General features: G+C 47.6%; 1 protein-coding gene and 2 non-coding genes across 3 annotated transcripts; 2 read left to right on the plus strand and 1 right to left on the minus strand.

Moving 5' to 3' along the window:
* The first annotated feature begins 11,075 nt into the window (after nt 1-11,075).
* TPT1 (tumor protein, translationally-controlled 1) lies at nt 11,076-18,772 on the plus strand. The gene is made up of 6 exons (XM_060233564.1): nt 11,076-11,312; nt 11,703-11,776; nt 13,077-13,267; nt 15,986-16,091; nt 16,303-16,419; nt 18,528-18,772. Exons 1-6 carry the CDS (start codon nt 11,285-11,287, stop codon nt 18,528-18,530), a joined length of 519 nt encoding a protein of 172 aa, XP_060089547.1. The 5' UTR covers nt 11,076-11,284; the 3' UTR covers nt 18,531-18,772.
* LOC132569212 (small nucleolar RNA SNORA9) lies at nt 15,325-15,462 on the minus strand. Its single transcript, XR_009555253.1, has one exon. It is a non-coding gene; the product is annotated as a small nucleolar RNA SNORA9 (small nucleolar RNA).
* LOC132569208 (small nucleolar RNA SNORA31) lies at nt 18,322-18,451 on the plus strand. Its single transcript, XR_009555249.1, has one exon. It is a non-coding gene; the product is annotated as a small nucleolar RNA SNORA31 (small nucleolar RNA).
* Nucleotides 18,773-20,311: the final 1,539 nt, after the last annotated feature.

Genomic DNA, 20,311 nt, shown 5'->3' on the forward strand with positions numbered 1-20,311 from the left:
TGAACTTGACTGGCAGTAGATTCCAGGCTGATCAAAGAAGGGGTCATTTCATTCAACAGCAAGTTGACTTGTGGAACTTACTGCCAAGACATGTAGCAAGGACCTCTAGCTTCAGTGGGTTGGACAGATTTTTGGAAGATGGTGGCCCCCCCAAGCTCACGCCACTCGCCAATCCTGAGACTTCCTACACTCACACTGTTGTTTTATAGGGACAGTGGCAAGGCACATTCCACAGGCTAGCCCTAAAAGTGGAGTTGGCTCTCCTGTAATAAGCATTTCTGATAAGATGTTATTTGAGAAAAAATAATTATTCTGTAAAAGAATTCAGTTATAACTCTTGAATTTAGCAACATATAGCATCGCAGTGTTATTTGAACAAACTAACATTGCGATGCTACATGTTGCTAAATTCATTTGTGCATTTTTGGTATAAAATGTCACATACTGTTCTATAAGAGACCACATGGAGTACTGGAGAGCGTCATCTACAAGGAACGTTTCACTCCGTTTGTTAAGGACACCATGAAATTTAGGGGAGAAATGAGCAGATTTCTGAGTCTACGTATCTGTCCAATAATGCAATTAACGTATAGATCCACATTTAGAATGGCAAACTCTACATCTGTTCAGATGTATTATAATATGACGAGATATATTGATGTTATGGTGAATGACTAATGTATCTCATTTACACAGCTCAGAATTAAGCTGGGTAACGTGACTTCACTATTTTCAATTACGGGATTAAATAGCTGTTAATTGGAGAGAAAATCAATTACACAGTTCATTAACAAATTTTGAAGATCTTGTATACAAAAAAAGAAACAATACCTCTCGACATGTTTTTATCATTGTTAGCAATAAGAATAATAAAACCAAATTGTATCAATAGCTTTGGGGCTTTTTATTATGTAACTAACCACAGTACAGCAGGTAATAATATAACAAAATAATAACATAACATAAATAACAATCTAACATACAGTAATTTCAAAGGTTAAATTCATACATGCTGTAGTCCTTTACCATAAACATTATATCAGGGATCTCTTCTTGGTCCACGAAATATTCTAATATTGGAATCCAGACTGGAATAAAGTTTTTTTGAGGAAACCTGAACCTCACCATTTGAAAGGTTTGATGTGATTTTTGCCATGATATATAAATTCCATAACGTTTTATGCCAGTGTTTTATATGTGGGCTTGTTTTGTTTATCTAAAATGTAATTGTGGTATTTTTGGCTGCATATAGCAAAACAGACGCTATTTCTAAGTTTACAGGAGGACAGTTTTTAGTTTTCCATTTGTTCGAAAAGATATCTTTGGTTATAAGTTGAATACCGATACCTGTTATTGATTTTATTCTGTCTAATGCCACTTCCCAAAATCCCTGAAGTTTATGGCATTCTGTCCAGCTATGTCCCTAGTTGTCGGCAGTTTTTCCAGCATTTTGGGTTAGCAGAAGAAGAGATATGGGCTATTTTTTGTGCGGTAAGATACCAAAAAGATAATGCTTGAAATGCCTGCAGTTTGACAGCTGTGATTTTTGAATTAAAAGGTGGCGGACTCCAAATTACGCTCCATTCTTCTTCTGATAATACTCTTCCACATAATTTATCGAATCATAGAGTTGGAAGGGGCCCCCCAGGGTCATCTAGCCTTGCTTCCGCTTAGAGGAAGATTCTGATTAGCAGAACCAGCTGCCCGGAAGAGTTTCGGTGGCTGCCAGGACAACTGTTGAATAACGAAGGACACAGACACAGAAAAAGGAGCACGGGTTGACGGTAGTAGAGAAGCCAGAATTCTTGTTAAGCAAACTCCCTCCGTTTCGCTAAGGAAATTATTTTCTCCACCCTCCCTCTTTGTGCTGCTCCCACCTAGTGCCGGGGAGAGGGGGGCATGGAACTTGTAGGAATGGAAGGTGGGGACATGAGGGGGGCACCTAGGGTGGACAGCTCAAATTTGGGACATACTGGAAGCTTTGGGGAGCCTGAGGTTTAGGGGAGGGAGGGACTTCAGTGGGGTATTTAATGCCATAGAATCTGCCTTCCGACATGGCCATTTCCGCCAGGGGAACTGACCTCCATTGCCTGGAGATGGGTTGCAATAGAGATATCTCCAGACATAACCTGGAGGTTGGCAACCCTACCAGGCACCAGCACCATATTCTGCAGCATGTTGTTAGCTCCAGGGGGAGGGGGGGGGACAAGCGTGTTGTCATAGAGCAGGGGTGTCAAACTCATGTGAAGAGACCTTTTCAGGCCAGGCCATGCGTCCTAAAATGTAACGCCAGCTAGGGGAGATAGAAACTTTATAAAAGACACAGACAAACACAATTCAAGGGGGTTTTTTTTAACTTAAAATAAAACAGGCTTAAAACATTAGCACTCTTGCAATATTGTGACCAGTATCGAAGCAAGCTCTCCCTCCCCAAGAAAGGAGCCTCAGCCAATGGAGAAAATAGAGGCTTTGCTCTGTAGCTTCTGCGCAATTGAGAAATCCTGGCAAAACAAGCTGTGACACAGAAAGAAGCAAGAGAGAGGGAGACGGAAGCAGACTCGCTCGCGAGCCTGATGAGAGCCCTCTGGGGACCTGATCCAGTCCCTGGGGAGCAGGTTCGACACCCCTGGCATAGAGTTTCCAGATAGTCCTAGAGTGATGTCGCATGACTGCACACACCATTGCCAGGCTTCTTTCTCCCACAATAAGGGGTGATGGCAGGAGTTGAAAACATGTCAGCTGTAGCCTCTACGTTCCCGGCTTCTCATAAGCAAACTTTTGTTTCCACTGCAAATAGTGACCTGTGTGGGTGGGTGTGTTGTGTTTGTTCTGGATGTAACCAGGTCCAGGATGTTCTTATTCCCTTCAGTGCTGGCACTGCAACCCTCACAATTCTCCTGAAGCTAGAGGCCAACTTGGTGTCTCCTTTATTTTCTGTCAAATTATGCCTGCCGCAAATGGACACCTCATTGTTGTTGTTAAATCTTGGATGAAGATGAGAAGTGATATGATCACCGTGGTTTCAAGTACTTGAAGGGCTGCCATGCAGAGGATGGTGTGGAGTTGTTTTGTGTTTCCCAGAAGGTTGGACCAGAACCAACAGGTTGAACTTAAATCAGAAGGGTTTTTGGCTAAACATCAGGAGGAATTCCCTGATGGAGGCGCAGTTCCTCAATGGAACAGTTTCCATGGGAAATGGTGGGCTCTCCTTCCATGGAAGTCTTTAAACAGAGGCTAGAGGGCCACCTGACAGCATAAGAACATAAGAGAAGCCATGTTAGATCAGGCCAATGGCCCATCCAGTCCAACACTCTGTGTCACACAGTGGCCAAAACAAGTAATATATATATATATACACACACACTGTGGCTAATAGCCACTGATGGACCTCTGCTCCATATTTTTATCTAAATCCCTCTTGAAGGTGGCTATGCTTGTGGCCGCCACCACCTCCTGTGGCAGTGAATTCCACATGTTAATCACCCTTTGGGTGAAGGACTTCCTTTTATCCGTTTTAACCCGACTGCTCAGCAATTTCATCGAATGCCCACGAGTTCTTGTATTGTGAGAAAGGGAGAAAAATACTTCTTTCTCTACTTTCTCCATCCCATGCATAATCTTGTAAACCTCTATCATGTCACCCCGCAGTCGACGTTTCTCCAAGCTAAAGACTCCCAAGCATTTCAATCTTTCTTCATAGGGAAAGTGTTCCAGCCCTTTAATCATTCTAGTTGCCTTTTTCTGGACATTCTCCAATGCTATATCTTTTTTGAGGTGCGGCGACCAGAACTGCACACAGTACTCCAAATGAGACCGCACCATCGATTTATATAGGGGCATTATGATACTGGCTGATTTGTTTTCAATTCCCTTCCTAATAATTCCCAGCATGGCGTTGGCCTTTTTTATTGCAAACGCACAATGCTGATCCTGTGAATTACAACCAGTAAACAACCCACAAAGGTTATAGTGACACAATGACTACAATTATAATGCACTACAATAACAACTTTATAAGGAAAACCAACAATAACGCTTGTACATTTCAAAATGGAACATTCTCAACACAATACTAAGTCCATAATAATACAGTTTCAGTAGTAGAGTTCCAATGTATAGGTCAGCTTCATATCCTGCTTCGAAGTTACTTCCAGCAAAGGACCACTCTACATTCCTTTCTCCAACGGAGCTGCAAGGTAAATATTCTTCCGAGTAATTCATGAAATATTTTCAAAGACACACATCAAACATTCCAATCATACAATCAGCGACTACAAACTTGTTAACAATATATCTACACATCTCGCCTTTCTGTCTTGTTACATTACTTACACACGCCAATAATTCTAAGAACTTCCAACTGGAAGGCAACTTCAAGCTCTTCCTCCTTCAATAGTCAACTGAAAACATAATACACACCATTAACACAAAATTAACAACACCAATGCCGCCCTGCAAATTACAGTTTGAAATTTTTTTCCAGGCCAGATTGGCAAGGGATCCTGGAGGTTTTTGCCATATTCTGGGCATGGAGCAGGGCTCACTGGGGATGTATGTGTGCTGAGGAGGTATTTGTGAATTTCCTGCATGGCACAGGGGGTTGGACTAGATGACCCTGGAGGTCCCTTCCAGCTCTATGACTCTAAGATAGCATGGCAGAGAACTGAATGATCTGAATAGTTTGGTTGATTCAAGATAGACAAAACCTGTTTTTGCAAAGAACGGGAATCCCTTTATTGATTTTTATATGACAAAAGTTGGTTTTAATATTTTTTAAAAAGGTAAAGGAAAGGACCCCTGTGCAAGCACCAGTCGTTTCCGACTCTGGGATGACGTTGCTTTCGCGACCTTTTCACGGCAGACTTTTTACGGGGTGGTTTGTGGCGCGGAGTGGTAAAGCAGCAGTACTGTGGTCTGAACTCTCTGCTCACGACCTGAGTTCGATCCCAGCGAAAGCTGGATTCAGGTAGCCGGCCCGAGGTTGACTCGGCCTTCCATCCTTGCGAGGTCGGTAAAATGAATCCCCAGCTTGCTAGGGGGGAAAGCGTAAAAGACTGGGGAAGGCAATGGCAAACCACCCCGTAAAAAGTCTGTCGTGAAAACGCTGTGAAAGCAACGTCACCCCAGAGTCGGAAACGACTGGTGCTTGCACAGGGGACCTTTCCTTTAGAGGGGCCCTGTGGCGCAGAGTGGTAAGGCAGCAGTACTGAAGTACTGTGATTTGAACTCTCTGCTCACGACCTAAGTTCGATTCCGGCGGGAGCTGGATTCAGGTAGCCGGCTTAAGGTTGACTCAGCCTTCCATCCTTCCGAGGTCGGTCAAATGAGTACCCTGCTTGCTGGGGGGAAAGTGTAAAAGACTGGGAAAGGCGATGGCAAACCACCCTGTAAAAAGTCTGCCGTGAAAACGTTGTGAAAGCAGCATCACCCCAGAGTCGGAAACGACTGGTGCTTGCAGGGGACCTTTCCTTTCCTTGCTTATTATAAGAGCCCCGTGGCGCAGAGTGGTAAAGCAGCAGTACTGCAGTACTGTGATCTGAACTCTCTGCTCATGACCTGAGTTCGATTCTGGCAGAAGCTGGGTTTTCAGGTAGCCGGCCCAAGGTTGACTCAGCCTTCCCTCCTTCCGAGGTCGGTCAAATGAGTCCCCAGCTTGCTGGGGGGAAAGTGTAAAAGACTGGGGAAAGCAATGGCAAACCACCCCGTAAAAAGTCTGCCGTGAAAGCAACGTCACCCCGGAGTTGGAAACGTCTGGTGCTTGCACAGGGGACCTTTCCTTTCCTTATTATGAGAAATCCAATGGTTTTGATACGGACGTAATTTCTAACGTTTAGTCGGGTGCCAACCATCTGCTGAGCCCACACAGCCAACAGCTGCAGTGACCGGTCTGCATCCAGCAGCTCTCCTCCAGGGCTACCCCATAAGCAGAATCTCTTGTTCTAGCCCAGCTTGGCAGCTGTTTGATTCTCTCATGGGCATGCAATAACTGGGACACCCTTAGCTGTGATTCTCTGATCTGTCAGCCCTGCTCGCAAAGGCCTAGGGATCTTCCTTGAGCAGGAGAACTGGCGACCCTTTTCGCTCACTCAAGTATTCCCGATGTTGTTCAAGAAAAATGTGTTGGTTGCATGACAGTTGTGTGTGCCCAGCTGTGAGCAGGGCTTGACGGCCAGAGATCTGGTCCCATCTCCCGAGTGGTCCCTAACGTGCAGCTTACACAGGGAAGTGGCTTTAGGGCTGGACTCCTTAATTCTGTCCACAGAAAGGAATACCGTGTGCAATTCTGGTCACCGCACCTCAAAAAAGGCATTATAGCACTGGAGAAAAGGGCAACTAGAATGATTAAAGGGTTGGAACCCTTTCCCTATGAAGAAAGGTTAAAACGCTTGGGGCTCTTTAGCTTGGAGAAACGTCGACTGCGGGGTGACATGATAGAGGTTTACAAGATTATGCATGGGATGGAGAAAGTAGAGAAAGTCTGGGAGTCTTACTGGAGCCTTCATTATCTATGGAGGCTCAGATTGCAGCCACTGCCAAGTCAGCCTTTTTCCATCTAAGGCGGGCAAGGCAGTTGGCTCCCTTCCTAGAGCGCCAAGACCTGGCAACGGTACTTCACGCAACGGTCACCTCGAGGCTGGATTACTGTAATGCCCTCTACATGGGGCTGCCTCTGTACCGAACCCGGAAGCTGCAGCTGGTGCAGAACGCAGCGGCCAGACTGTTGCTGGGGCTCCCTAAATGGGAGCACATACAGCCTGGGCTGCGCGAGCTGCACTGGCTGCCAGTTATATACCGGGTTCGTTACAAAGTGCTGGTCATTACCTTTAAAGCCCTATATGGTCGAGGACCTGTCTACCTTAGGGACCGTCTCTCCCCATATGAACCCCAGAGAGCACTGAGGTCAACTGGAAAAAACTTGCTGACCACCCCCGGACCAAGAGAGGTGAAGCTGCAATGCACCCGCAACCCGGCCTTCTCCTCTGTAGCCCCGAGCCTATGGAACCAACTCCCAGAGGAAATGCGGGCCCTGCGGGACCTTGAACAATTCCGCAGGGCCTGCAAGACCTTCCTCTTCCGACGGGCCTTCGCTGAAGAAAGAAGCTGCTAAGGATAACCGCCACCACAAAAGAACGAATAGCAATAGCACTTTTATTAATTTAATTTAATTGATTGATTGATTTTAAACTTGTCAGAATTTTGAATGCTGGATGTAACTTTGTTTTTATATAATGCTGTTAGCCGCCCTGAGCCTGCTCCGGCGGGGAGGGCGGGATACAAATAAAATTATCTATCTAATCTAAGAAGTCCTTTTCTTCCTTTCTCACAATACAAGAACTCGTGGGCATTCAATGAAATCACTGAGCAGTCGGGTTAGAACAGATAAAAGGTAGTCCTTCACCCAAAAGGTGATTAACATGTCAAATTCACTGCCACAGGAGGTGGTGGCAGCTACAAGCATAGCCAGCTTCAAGAGGGAACTGGATAAACATATGGAGCAGAGGTCCCTCAGTGGCTATTAGCCACAGCGTATCGTTGGAACTCTCTGTCTGGGGCAGCGATGATCTGTATTCTTGGTGCTTGGGGGGGCACAGTGGAAGGGCTTCTAGCCCCACTTGTGGACCTCCTGATAGCACTTGGTTGTGTTTTTTGTGGCCACTGTGTGACCCATATGGCTTCTCTTATGTTCTTATGTACTGAAAGTTTAGCTTCTGTTGCAAAATGTCTTGAACATGTTCCGTTTTGGATGCTGGCTATAATACAGCTGAGACACTAGAAATGCCCAGTACACCACCTGGTGAGTTTGTCAATCATTTTGTTATGGTTACTGTAGTGGACGTCAACAGGGTCCTAGGAAATGTCACCAGTCGCTCTCAAGACCCTTGTCCATTGTGCCGATGAGTCCCTGATGTCCACCATAACTCAGTCATTGGCTCAGAGCAAGTAGTTATCCAATCTTTGAAAACCATTCTCTAGAGAAGAACATCTCCAATTGCCACACCGTTTCTGAACTGAAAGATGACCAACGGCAGCAAAGTGGCTCCAGGTCTTGCGGAGCAGAGCCTTCAGAAGATGCCACTTTGCCAGTGGGTAAGATCCGCATCTGCACATGCCTTCTCTGTGATGAGTCTTGCCTTATGGCACAGCCTGCCTGAGGTCAGGAAGGCCCTCGCAGTACAAGCACTCCACAAAATGCACAGAACATGAACGTTTAGGAAGGTGCTTAAATGAAAGGGTTAGAAACGTACTGAGACAGAACTAACCCAAGAAGGCATTGCTACAATGAAAAAGGATTGCAGCTGGCTGCAATGAATATAACCTTAATGTAACTATGTTGTCTCCCAGCCGAGTAACAGCACAATATCCTGCCTATGCAGTTGTGGTTTGCAATGTCTACTGCTTTGCTAACCTTAGACCTATTGCATTGTTCATTGGATGTCTTGTGCTGTAGAATTGAACATAAGAACACAAGAGGAGCCATGCTGGATCACGCCAATGGCCCATCCAGTCCAACACTCCGTGTCACATAAGATCATAAGAGGAGCCATGTTGGATCAGGCCAATGCCCCCTCCAGTCCAACACTCTGTGTCACAGAAGAACATAAGAGAACCCCTGTTGGATCAGGCCAGTGGCCCCTCCAGTACAACACTCTGTGCCACATAAGAACATAAGAGAAGCCCTGTTGGATCAAGCCAATTGCCCATCCAGTCCAACACTCTGCGTCACGTAAGAGAAGCCCTGTGGGATCAGGCCAATGGCCCCTCCAGTCCAACACTCTGGGTCACATAAGAACATAAGAGGAGCCATGCTGGGTCAGGCCAATGGTCCATCCAGTCCAACACTCTGTGTCACATAAGGACATAAGAAGAGCCATGTTGGATCAGGCCAGTGGCCCATCCAGTCCAACACTCAGTGTCACATAAGAACATAAGAGAAACCATGTTGGATCAGGCCAATGGCCCCTCCAGTCCAACACTCTGTGTCACATAAGAACATAAGAGGAGCCATGTTGGATCAGGCCAATGGCCCATCCAATCCAACACTGTGTATCACACAGTGGCCAAAAAACCCAAGTGCCATCAGGTGGTTCACAAGTGGGGCTAGAAGACCTCCCACTGTGCCCCCCCCTCCAAGCACCAAGAATACAGAGCATCACTGCCCCAGACAGAGAGTTCCAACAATTAAGTTAAGCAGTGGAATCGATGCTTGTGTTGTTGCACGTGGTGGGATGTGCTGCCAAGCCTGATGGGACCCCTCGTGAGGTTTTCAAGGCAAGAGGCGTTCAGGGGTGGCTTCCCCTTGCTTGTCTCTGTGTGGTGGCCCTGAACTTTCTCAGTGGCCTCCCATCCAAGTACTGGCCAGGGCTAACCTTGCTAAGCCTGGGCCGTTCAGATCAGAGCAACATACATTCAGAGGTGCTTCGCCATTGCCTGCCTTTGTGTTGTGAACTTGGACCTCCTTACTGGTTTCCTATCCAAATACTAGCAAGGGCCAACCCTGCTTAGCTTCTGAGATCAGGCTAGCCTGATATATATGTGTATGGACGTGCGTAATCTCCAAGGTGTTAAATATTACAGCATCATGATGCTATAATAATTCTGTCCATGCTATACAAGGAGTTTGTTTCATTCTTTTGGTGTGCTTGTCTCTCTCTCTTGCTCTCTCACAATAGTTTCTCTACTGTCTTCAATTATTTGTTCCTGAGTTTTGGCTCTCGGTGCCCCAGCCCAGCTTCAGCATCTCCTAGCCTGGGTCTTTTGCTGGCCCAGTTAAGAACATAAGAGAAGCCATGTTGGATCAGGCCAACGGCCCATCCAGTCCAACACTCTGTATCACACAGTGGCCAAAGAAAGCCCCCCAAGTGCCATCAGAAGATTCACAAGTGGGGCTAGAAGCCCTTCCACTTTGCCCCCCCCGCCCAAGCAGCAAGAATACAGATCATCACTGCCCCAGACAGTTCCAATAATATACTGTGGCTAATAGCCACTGATGGACCTCTGATTTTATCCAATCCCCTCTTGAAGCTGTCTATGCTTGTAGCCGCCGCCACCTCCTGTGGCAGTTCAGGATACTGACCCAGCCTACTTTTCTCCCTTTCTCACAGGACAATGAACTCATGGGCACTTCTTGAAATTAATGAGCAGCTCGCTTAGGAAAGTTCAAAGGAAATCCTTCTTCACGCAAAGAGTAATGAATACATGGAATTCACTGCTGCAGGAAGTGGTGGTGGCTACAAGCATAGGCACCTTGAAGACAGGACTGGAGAAACATCTCAAGCAGAGGTCCATGAATACCTATTAGTCACAAGATATAGATGCTAGAACAGTCTGTCTGGGTACGGTTGCTAAGTCCAATTGAAGAGTTTGAGGGGGCGGAGCCAGTAGCAAGGTTGTGACAAGCATCACTGAACTCCAAAGGGAATTCTGGCTATCACATTTAAAGGGACCGAACACCTTTTAAATTCCTTCCCTCCATAGGAAATAATGAAGGATAGGGGCACCTTCTTTTGGGGCTCATAGAATTGGACCTCCTGGTCCAATAGTTTTGAAACTTGGGGGGTATTTTGGGGAGAGGCACTAGATGCTATGCTGTAAATTTGGTGCCTGTACCTCAAAAACAGCCCCCCCAAAGCCCCAGATACCCACAGATCAATTCTCCATTATTCCCTATGGAGATCGGTCTCCATAGGGAATAATGAGTGCCCAGCAGACCCTTCCCTCCCCCCCCCCCATTTCTGATGACCCTGAAGCGGGGGATCCCCCGCCCCCACCTGGGGAGTGGCAACCCTATGTCTGGGGCAGTGGAGCTCTGTCTTCTTGGTGCTGGGGGAGAGGGGCTCCTGGAGTTCTGGCCCTGCTGGTGGGCCTCCTGATGGGCTTCTCTCGGTTCTCGGCTCAAAGGCCGCCATTCCAGTCCCGGCCCCTTCTTCTTCTTTTCGGGGGGGGGGGGAGGTCTGGATCCCTCCCAGGGAGGACGGAGGCCGAGAGGGGCCGCGCCAAGGCAGGCCGGCGGCCGAAGGCGAAGGCGCGCATGCGCACAGCTAGCGGGGCCGAGGCGCGCGCCCTGCGTGCGTCTTTGCGTCACAGCTGCGTGCAAGGCGAGGAGCGCGGGGATTGGCGACGCACCGCTGTCCGGGACGTGCCCCGCTGGCTATATGAGCTCGGTGGAGGCGCCGCCTCGGCCTTTTCCGCCTCGCTCCTGGTTGGCGCCGGGGCTGCTGCCGAGCCGCTCCGCTCCCGAGACCGCGCGCACCACCTTGGCTCGCCCTCGCCCGCCGCCTCAGCCATGATCATCTACCGCGACTGCATCAGCCGTGAGCCAGAAGACCCCCCCGCCCCGCTTCCCGGAGCAGTGGGGGAGGGCAGGCCTCCATGGCGGCACAGTGCGCCTGCGCGCCTCCCGAGGCCTACGCCAGCCCTCCCGCCACTGCGCCTGCGCGGCCGGAGGGAGGGAAGGAGGGAGGCCGGGATGTCCCGCGCCCAGGCCCCGCCGGCTGCGCATGCGCGCGTGCCGCTCCTGAGGGCCAGCAGCAGCGGGGTGGGGGGGGAGCACCGCGGCGACTACGCCTGCGCGGCCCGGGGTCCCCGGATGGGGGGGAGGGCGTGATTGGGCTGCAGCCCCAACGGTCGGGGTCCCCGGATGGGGAGGCCTCGCGGGGCCTGCTGGGAGGGGCTTGGCCTGACCTCTCTCCTTCCCCCGCCAGAGGATGAGATGTTCTCCGACATCTACAAGATCAAGGAAGTCGCCAGCGGCCTCTGCCTCGAGGTGGAGGGGAAGGTGAGCCCTGCGGGGGTGGTCAGCCTTGGGGGGCGGGCAGGAGGGAGGAAACCACCAAACGCTCGAGGTGAGTAGCCTGGGACATGCGCACGTCAAAAAGGCAAAGAAAACACACTTTATTCGCATTGTCACACCAGGGCTTCTGTTGGCTGGCTGAGCTAGTGCGCTTTCCCTGTGGTTCCAGATTTTTTCTAGCTCACAACTTTAAAGAGCCCCGTGGCGCAGTGTTAAAAAGGTGCAGTACTGCAATCCTAAACTCCACTCACAACCTGAGTTTGATCCCTCGGCGGAAGCTGGGTTTTCAGGTAGTCAGCTCGAGGTTGACTCAGCCTTCCATCCTTCTGAGGTCGGTAAAATGAGTACCCTGCTTGCTGGGGGGAAAGTGTAGATGACTGGGGAAGGCAATGGCAAACCATCCCGTGAAAAAACAAAAGCTGGTTCAGGTAGCCGGCTCGGGTTGACTCCGCCTTCCATCCTTCCGAGGTCAGTAAAATGAGTACCCAGCTTGCTGGGGGGAAGTGTAAAAGACTGGGGAAGGCAGTGGCAAACCACCCCGTAAAAAGTCTGCTGTGAAAACATTGTGAAAGCAACGTCACCCCAGAGTCGGAAACGACTGGTGCTTGAACAGAAGACCTTTCCTTTTCACAACTTCAGTGTCAGTAGCTCATAATTGTAATGCCAGGAGCTCACAAAGTAGGATTTTAGCTCACAAGACTCCACAGCTTAGAGGGAGCATTGATGTACCCCACTTCAAGCTCCTTGCTGAGGAAAATCGCTTACAAAGTTAGGCAAATAGCCTGCAGTTTTGATTCTTGGCTCCCTCATCCTGATAATTTATGCCCTTTCTTGGCCAAAAAACTGTTTCGCTCAACCCCAAGGTTTTACTGAAGCTGTGTACTTTCAGATGTTAGGAGACCAACACTGGTCAGCAGTCAGTTGTCTACCAGAAGGGCCCAGATTGGCATTAGATCAGGAATTTCAGCTGGGTGTGTCAGGCGACTTCAGTTAAGTTTTTTTGGTCTTAATGCAACTTGGTGTAATACTAGAATAATTGCAGCAGGGTAGCATATATGGAGCACTGTGGACACTCTCGGTGTCTGTTCTCCAGGAAATGAAATAATCTGCAGTGTTAGAAAATGGCAGATATTAAATGTGTCTGGAATGTATCTGGTTTTGCTTCTGTGGCAAATGGCAAGAAGTGCTACAAAGTATTCAGATTGCGATTGTGAGCAACTGAGTTGTATTGATGGCATAGATTTACATGGTGGGATCTCATCAGAAACCGGTTTCTTTCAAACAGATGGTAAGCCGGAAAGAAGGAGAAATCGATGATGCTTTGATCGGTGGAAATGCATCTGCTGAAGGCCCAGAAGGAGACGGGACGGAGGCTACAGTTGTCACTGGCGTTGACATCGTAATGAATCACCATCTTCAGGAAACAAGTTTCACTAAAGAGTCTTATAAGAAGTACATCAAGGACTACATGAAAGCGTGAGTGATCCAGGCTTGTGTGGGGTTTGTAGCCCCAGTCTTGATGGGGAAAGGCCTAAGAAGCCTGTTGCATTAGTTTGGGGTTATCTGTATTAGTGCTGTGTTCTCTTCCAGGCACAATTAAGGGTGGTGATTACAGTTTACATTGTGTTTACAGATTGCCACTATCAGTGTGCCTGTCAGAATCCCCATCTGTTAAGAACATAAGAGAAGCCATGTTGGATCAGGCCAATGGCCCATCCAGTCCAACACTCTGTGTCACATAAGAACCTAAGAGAAGCCATGTTGGATCAGGCCAATGGCCCATCCAGTCCAACACTCTGTATCACACTGTGGCTAATAGGAACTGATGGACCTCTGCTCCATATTCTTATCCAATCCCCTCTTGAAGCTGGCTATGCTTGTAGCCGCCACCACCTCCTGTGGCAGTGAATTCCACGTGTTAATTGCCCTTTGGGTGAAGGACTTCCTTTTATCCGTTCTAACCCGACTGCTCAGCAATTTAATTGAATGTCTTCTTTCTCTACTTTCTTTCTCTACGTTCTCCATCCCATGCATAATCTTGTAAACCTTACAGACCCAACTTGATCTCATAAGGTTCTCTGGGTGGCTGTATTGTTTCCTGCACCATATTGTAGAGCTCTAAATCTGAAAGAAAAGTTTTTATTTTTTTCAAGCTACTGGAATTTTAGCGTTAAATCTCTGAAACCAGGAGCATTGCTTGCAGCTAAGGTTTAGCTGGGGCAATAAGTGAAAACATAAGAACCTCCAGGCTACTACAGGATGGCAAAAATATCAGTGTTGACAGCATAATCAGATCATGATGGCAGATTCTGTTACTTATATTTATGATGTCCTTATCTTTATGGAATTTCAGCCAAAAGCAGATTTTACATAGACATTTGCAGCCTGTTCCTGAGAAATTCAGTGGGATAAAATTGCTTGATCAACAGTGCCCTTTGAAGCAAGTTAAAACTGTTTTAAGCCCATATAGAAACATGTAATTATACGGGGTTGCTCAGCCAAAGATTATGTTGATCGCTGATGATTTTTCTTGATTTTGGTGGGAAAGACAAATTGACGTCAGGCCATCTAAATTCTTGTATCAAAAGAATAGTAGCTGCTGTTCATGAATTCTTATGGAAATTGCCATCTTTCTTAGAGTGCTGTTGCAGATACTAGAGTTTGATCTTCCAATTCTTAGATTTCAAAATTGGAAGGGATATGTTGGGCTAAAACAACCTGGCTGAGTGCATACTTCCCCCCCCCCCCCCTCATTTTCTTCCCCTAATGGGGATCCAGAGTTGCTTCCATCATTTTCTCCTTTTCCATGTTATGCTTTCAACAACAATCTGGTGATGTAGAAAAGACTGATGACAGGCATGCAGAATTCCCAGAAATTATGGCGTCGTCGGGGAAAGGGAGGAGGGGGCAGGACTGAAACACATGCAGCATTTACTTCTTAATGTCAAAATTTAAACAAAAAAAAGAATATTGTATATGATTACAGTAAGTTTTTTGTGCCACTCTCCAAACTTTCCTGATTTTTTTCCATTGGCAAAATTTGAGAGAGTCCTCAGACTTCCTCATGCTGTGTATTTGGGGTGTGAAAAGCTTTGTCTAAGCATTTTACTGATAAAGAAAATAGTTCACAGGAATTTTTTCAGTGTTTCCCCAAAGTTTCCAATTTTTCCATCAAAAACGGGGTAAAGGCCTGGGGGGGGGGGAGAAGAACATAACATAAGAGAAGCCATGTTGGGTCAGGCCAAAGGCCCATCCAGTCCAACACTGTCACACCGTGGCCAAAAAACCCAGGGGCCATCAGTAGGGCCAGGACTCAGAGTACCAAGCTGTGACCTCTGCCCTGCTCGGGGCATGGAAGTTTCAGCTCTTCACTGGCGTGCCAACTCCTGGGCCTCATCAATCTCTTTACCAGGGCTCCCTTGCGTTGTATAAGCCTCTGCTATAAAGAAGGCCTCAGGATAGATCAGGGGAACTCACAAAAAAAGGAAAAGGGGGGGGGATGCCTCTCCCACAGGACTTCAGAGAGCAGCCAACCTTGTCTTGAGATTTCTATAACCTCGCCCCAAAGTGGGAGCAGGGCGAGGCCTCAAACCATCTAGGTCTTCTGTTGCAAGCACTACAGGAATGATCAAGGTCACAGATAAGACCCAGCCATGCTGGAAGGCTTGCGAAGGGGGAAGCAGGAAAACAAGGGGAAACCCCCCCTTTCCCACGGCATCTGGGGACAGCTCTTACCAGGGTTGGCACTCTTCCACCCAGAAAATCTCCCACCTGCGGTCGTTTGAATAAAAGAAAGCAAATCCCCAGCCCTCTGGCTGAACAGCTACAGCTCAAATCAATTCCAGCGTCTGCCGATCTGTCCACAATCGCATGAACAACCTCAATGGACAACGACTCTCTCCCGCCTTGCCCTGCGGGAGTAAGAGAAAAACATCTCAAGCTGGACTCGAATGGCCCAAGTTATTCAGCAAGCTTCTGTGGCAAAGTGAGGCTTTGAACCTAGATCTCAGATTCTAGTTGGACTCTGCCACTGTGTAGTTCTTTCAAGGTACTAGGCTGTGGCCCTTCTCAGTGGCAGTCCAGTGTTGATGCCGTCGTCACTGATGGGTGTTCTGGTCATAGCATATTTCTCTGCAACCTCGATTCGTTTCATTGAAAGTTGCAGACCTTTGAAAATTGCTGTCGTCTTTCTAGAATCAAAGCCAGACTTGAGGAAACAAAACCAGAGAGAGTAAAGCCATTCATGACAGGGGCTGCAGAACAAGTCAAACATATCCTTGCAAACTTCAAAAATTACCAGGTAAGTTTTAAAGCTTCCTTTGCTCTGTTAAGTACATCTGTGTAATAAATGGTGGCATTTTTCCCCCTTCCAAGCAGCTTGGAGCTTATTTTTTTCCCTTTTTTGCTGTTGATTAAAATTTGGTATTTTTTCAGGAAATTTGATGCTTGTGAAGGAAGCCTGTTTCAGTGTGGATGGGATGCCTAGTCTTAATTTTTTTTCCTTCCCAAAGTTTTTTGTAGGAGAGAACATGAATCCTGAAGGCATGGTGGCGTTGCTGGACTTTCGTGAAGATGGTGTAACCCCATATATGATTTTCTTTAAGGATGGATTAGACATGGAAAAATGTGTAAGTATTAAGGGAAGGGGCTGAGGGATAGGCTTCTGGTTGCTTATGGGAAGAGCGAGGAGCCATATAGGAGCCCTTCTGGCTGCTGTGTTCCACGTCCTGTTTGCGACCCTGACATGCCACCTTATCTTAAAGCAACCAGGAGCAGTGAGGCAGCCGCCCCCTCCAGCCACTGGTGGTGGCAACTCGTTTTCTCCAAGAAAGAATCTTAATTTCCTATAGCCTCCTAAGCACAGGGCATCCCCACACCGTGCATCAGCAGGGTCCATGAGCTCATTGTGATTTGAAGAACTACTTTTGTCTATTATGACCTGAGTTGTTGAGGGAAAACCTTTTCCATCCATTCTTCACATTGCCTGTAGTTCATCTCATGCTCTTCCCAAGGTCCTGGGGTTTTTCCTCCAAAAAGCCCCAAATGCTCAGTTCTCCTTTGTAGAAAAGGTGCCCCAGCTCCTTATTCATTTTTGCTGTCCTTTCTGATTTCCTTTTTGGAACGGAGAGACCAGAAGCAAATCCCTACAAACAAGGGTGCTGTCCATAAATTCCTTTCTGCTTCCTGTTTGGTAGCCTGTTACTGGTGCACAAGAGAGCCCATTGTCTTGGTTTTTCTGTTCCTGGCTGGCTGAGTTGCCCCCCTCCCAGTGCTGAGTGGCATACTCAGAGAAGATTGCCAAAAGGCTTGAAGCAGGACTTCTCCCTGCGGGCCATGCTGATGCGTCCTCTGAGGACAAATTTAAGTTTCCATAAATGGATGGCATCCTAATGAGTGTGTCATTTCCACTTGATTGGTCTGTAAAACTAAGCATAGGGCCTTATTTTCCAGTTGTCCAGTAAGCAACCTGATGCAAAGCTGTGTGATTGATTGATTGATTTTATTATTATTTATTACTTTAAATTTCTATCCTGCCCTCTCCGCAAGTGGACTCAGGGGGGCTGACAAAATTCATATTCTCAAGTTAAAACTGATAAAACATCATTACAATTTAAGCTTTTAAAAACCATTTCATGGTGCTGTGTCACTACAATATTAGCGAGTTCTTATTTCCTGACGGCGATCACCTAGGACTCTGTGTGATGTCGGGTGGCAATTCTCTCCCGGTTAGATATCAAAGGCCAGTCGAAACAGCTCAGTCTCACAGGCCCTGCGGAAAGTAGAGAGATCCCGCAGGGCCCTTATGGCCTCCGGGAGAGCATTCCACAATTCTGGTGCTGCCACCGAGAAGGCCCTAGCTCGCATCGAACGCAACCTAGCCTCCTTTGGTCCAGGGATGGACAATAGATTTTTTGTCCCTGAACGCAGTGCTCTCTGGGGAACGTGTGGGAAAAGGCGGTCCCGCAGATAGACAGGTGTGGGTCTTACCTGGGTCAGCCTTCTCAGCTGAAGGAACTGGCGCTTTTTATTAGGGCATTTTTATGTCACCTCGCCAAGGAATTTGCTCTGGGTGTCTGCTTGGCATGCAGAATGTCTCCGGTTCACTCCCTGCCGTCTCCAGCTGCAGGGCCAGAGTTAAGTGGCCTGAGATCCTGGAGAGCTGCTGCCAATCTGAGTAGACACTTACTGCCCTGGATGGAGCAAAAGGGCTGGTTCAGTATAAGGTGGCTTCACTGAACACACCTTCACTGTGAACTACATACAGTGCTTCAGGTGTATGCTATACTCAGACTGTACATGGCTTTGCTGTAAATTGTGAACAGGGCATAGGGAGGGTAAAGAGGGGCTCGTGCAACAAGACCCTTAAGAACACAGTGCAGTTTTCACTTATACTGGTCTGCCAAGTTTAATTTTTTTTTTTTTGTTGGACAATGTGTGTGACACGTATTTTTGAGGGTATTAAATGAATGGTTTTTTTCTTAGTCACTAAAAGCAGGGTCATAGGTCCACATTAGTGACCTGTGAAGTTTAAGCATCTGCTGATAGGCCGGGACCATTTCCTTTTGCTCTCCGGCTTGCATCAAGATGCGAGAGCAACCTCCTCGCGCTTTCTGCCTGCCCCACCAAGTGGCAGCTCAGATTGAATCGTGGAGGACAGTTGAAGAAACCAGCTCAGGAGCGTCTTGTCTAAAGAGCCGGTGTGACCGTTGGCTAACCATGGTTCATTTCTTGGCAGTAACAAGAGGTCTTCCCTCCCGGATCATCTGTCGTCGTCCTCATCATCATAATTGGCTGCTGCTCTTTCCTCATCCACAAACCATCATGACTCAGCAATGTCTGACAACTTGGATTGCTGTCACCTTGAGCTTAATTTGGTTTATTTTGACCCTGAATTGATTGGAGTGGAAGGCACTGTTTTTTAAAAAAAAAAAACATGTCATGTAGGCTGTCTAAAATAAAAAAAAAACTCATTGAAACCCAGCATAGGTGATGCCTCTTGGTTTAATGTGGCGGAGCTTTCCGTAGCTCTCGTGCACTTGAAAGGTTGCCCTCTCAGTAGCATAGTTTGGCCCTTTTGCCTGCCTGCCTGCCTGCCTCAGACCGTCTCCAGGAATGGGAAGACCAGCTGGGACTCACTGCATGTGCCTCGCAAAGGAAGGCGCGCGTTCGTTCTCGAGCGGACTACAGTCGCTTTCTGGATGTCAAGATTTGGAAGCCCTAATGCGGAGATCCTTTGAGTTCTTAACTAGTCCAGGAGAGACGGATGCTTCTTCGGTGTATATTGCAAAGTTTGACTGAGGCAGAGGGAGTGGAGAGAGAATCCTTGTCAGCAGAAAGAAGCAGTTAGGCAAAAGAATCTGCGTGCTGTGGTAGGGAAGAACTGTAACTTTTAACATACAGAAGTAATAACTAGCTTAACAGGGATGTATTGATTTTGAATCTGCTGAACTACAATTTTAAGTGCAAATGACTGCAAGGGGTTCCTGGTGTTTTTGTAATACGCACATCTTAACTACCTGGGCCAAGGGCTTAATAGGCAATTAACAGAACGTGAAAATCCTGCAGTGCCTTCTGTAGGGCTTCCCCAGTAGCATTTTTAGCAAGCACAGGAGGAGCGATCCCGTTCTTCCAAGATGCGGAGCCGAGCAACTTGCTTCCCTTCCAAAGTCAGGCCGTGTTGTGCCTTTGCATGAGATTGTGGAGACAAAAAAAAAATGCTCCTTCACAAAAAGCGCGGAACGCAGCATTTAAGCAGAAATAATTAAGAGTAGAATTGGTAGAAGCTCTAGGCAGAGTTACAAAGGGTGTCCAAAACCATTTTAAGTGTTCATGAGGTCTCTGCTCCGAGGTCACAGTATGGATCAGAGAAATATTCCTAGCTATGAGCCCAAAGCAGTTGGTCCCGGGCCTAGTTTTTGCAACAAGGAGAGCAATGTCCGCATCTTTATTGGAAGCCGTGACAGTTGGTGTGTGCAGGACGAGGCCAGCAGCTGGTGGTTTACTGCACTGTGTACCAAGACTAACAAAGAAATGACTTCTGTGTCTCCTGTGATTTTGCCCTTGGTCTTGTGTTGCTTTTGGGGTTCAAAAGTGCAGTGTCACTTTTTGACGTAATCCGTTCTGCTAAATCAGCATGTTCTCAATTACCAGTTTGCATTCTGGTTCCTTTGCGAGTTTGCATTCTGTGGTTCCTCTTGAGCTCCTTTCCTCGCCCTGCTGCTCTGTCTCGGTTGGAGGCTTGACAGACTGTTTCTAGCTGGTGTTGGGGGGGGGGTGCCCTGCTTAGGCTGGGGAGGAGTGGGGGTGTGGTCACCAGGTGTGGTGCGAACTTGTGCCTCCATTCACAGAAGGCAGGCCGTGGAGGGGAGCAAGTTGCCCTTCGTCAAAGATTTGAAATTCAGTAGCTGAGTGGCTTATTTTGGGCTCGGGGGTCTTTGAAAAGAAAAGGAAACGGCCTCTTGCCAGAGGAGCACGTGATATTGCTGTTAGTCCAGGGGCAGATACTAAGCTGTGGGAGTA

The sequence above is a fragment of the Heteronotia binoei genome, chromosome 3, assembly GCF_032191835.1.
Source record: "Heteronotia binoei isolate CCM8104 ecotype False Entrance Well chromosome 3, APGP_CSIRO_Hbin_v1, whole genome shotgun sequence".
Lineage (NCBI taxonomy): Eukaryota > Metazoa > Chordata > Lepidosauria > Squamata > Gekkonidae > Heteronotia > Heteronotia binoei.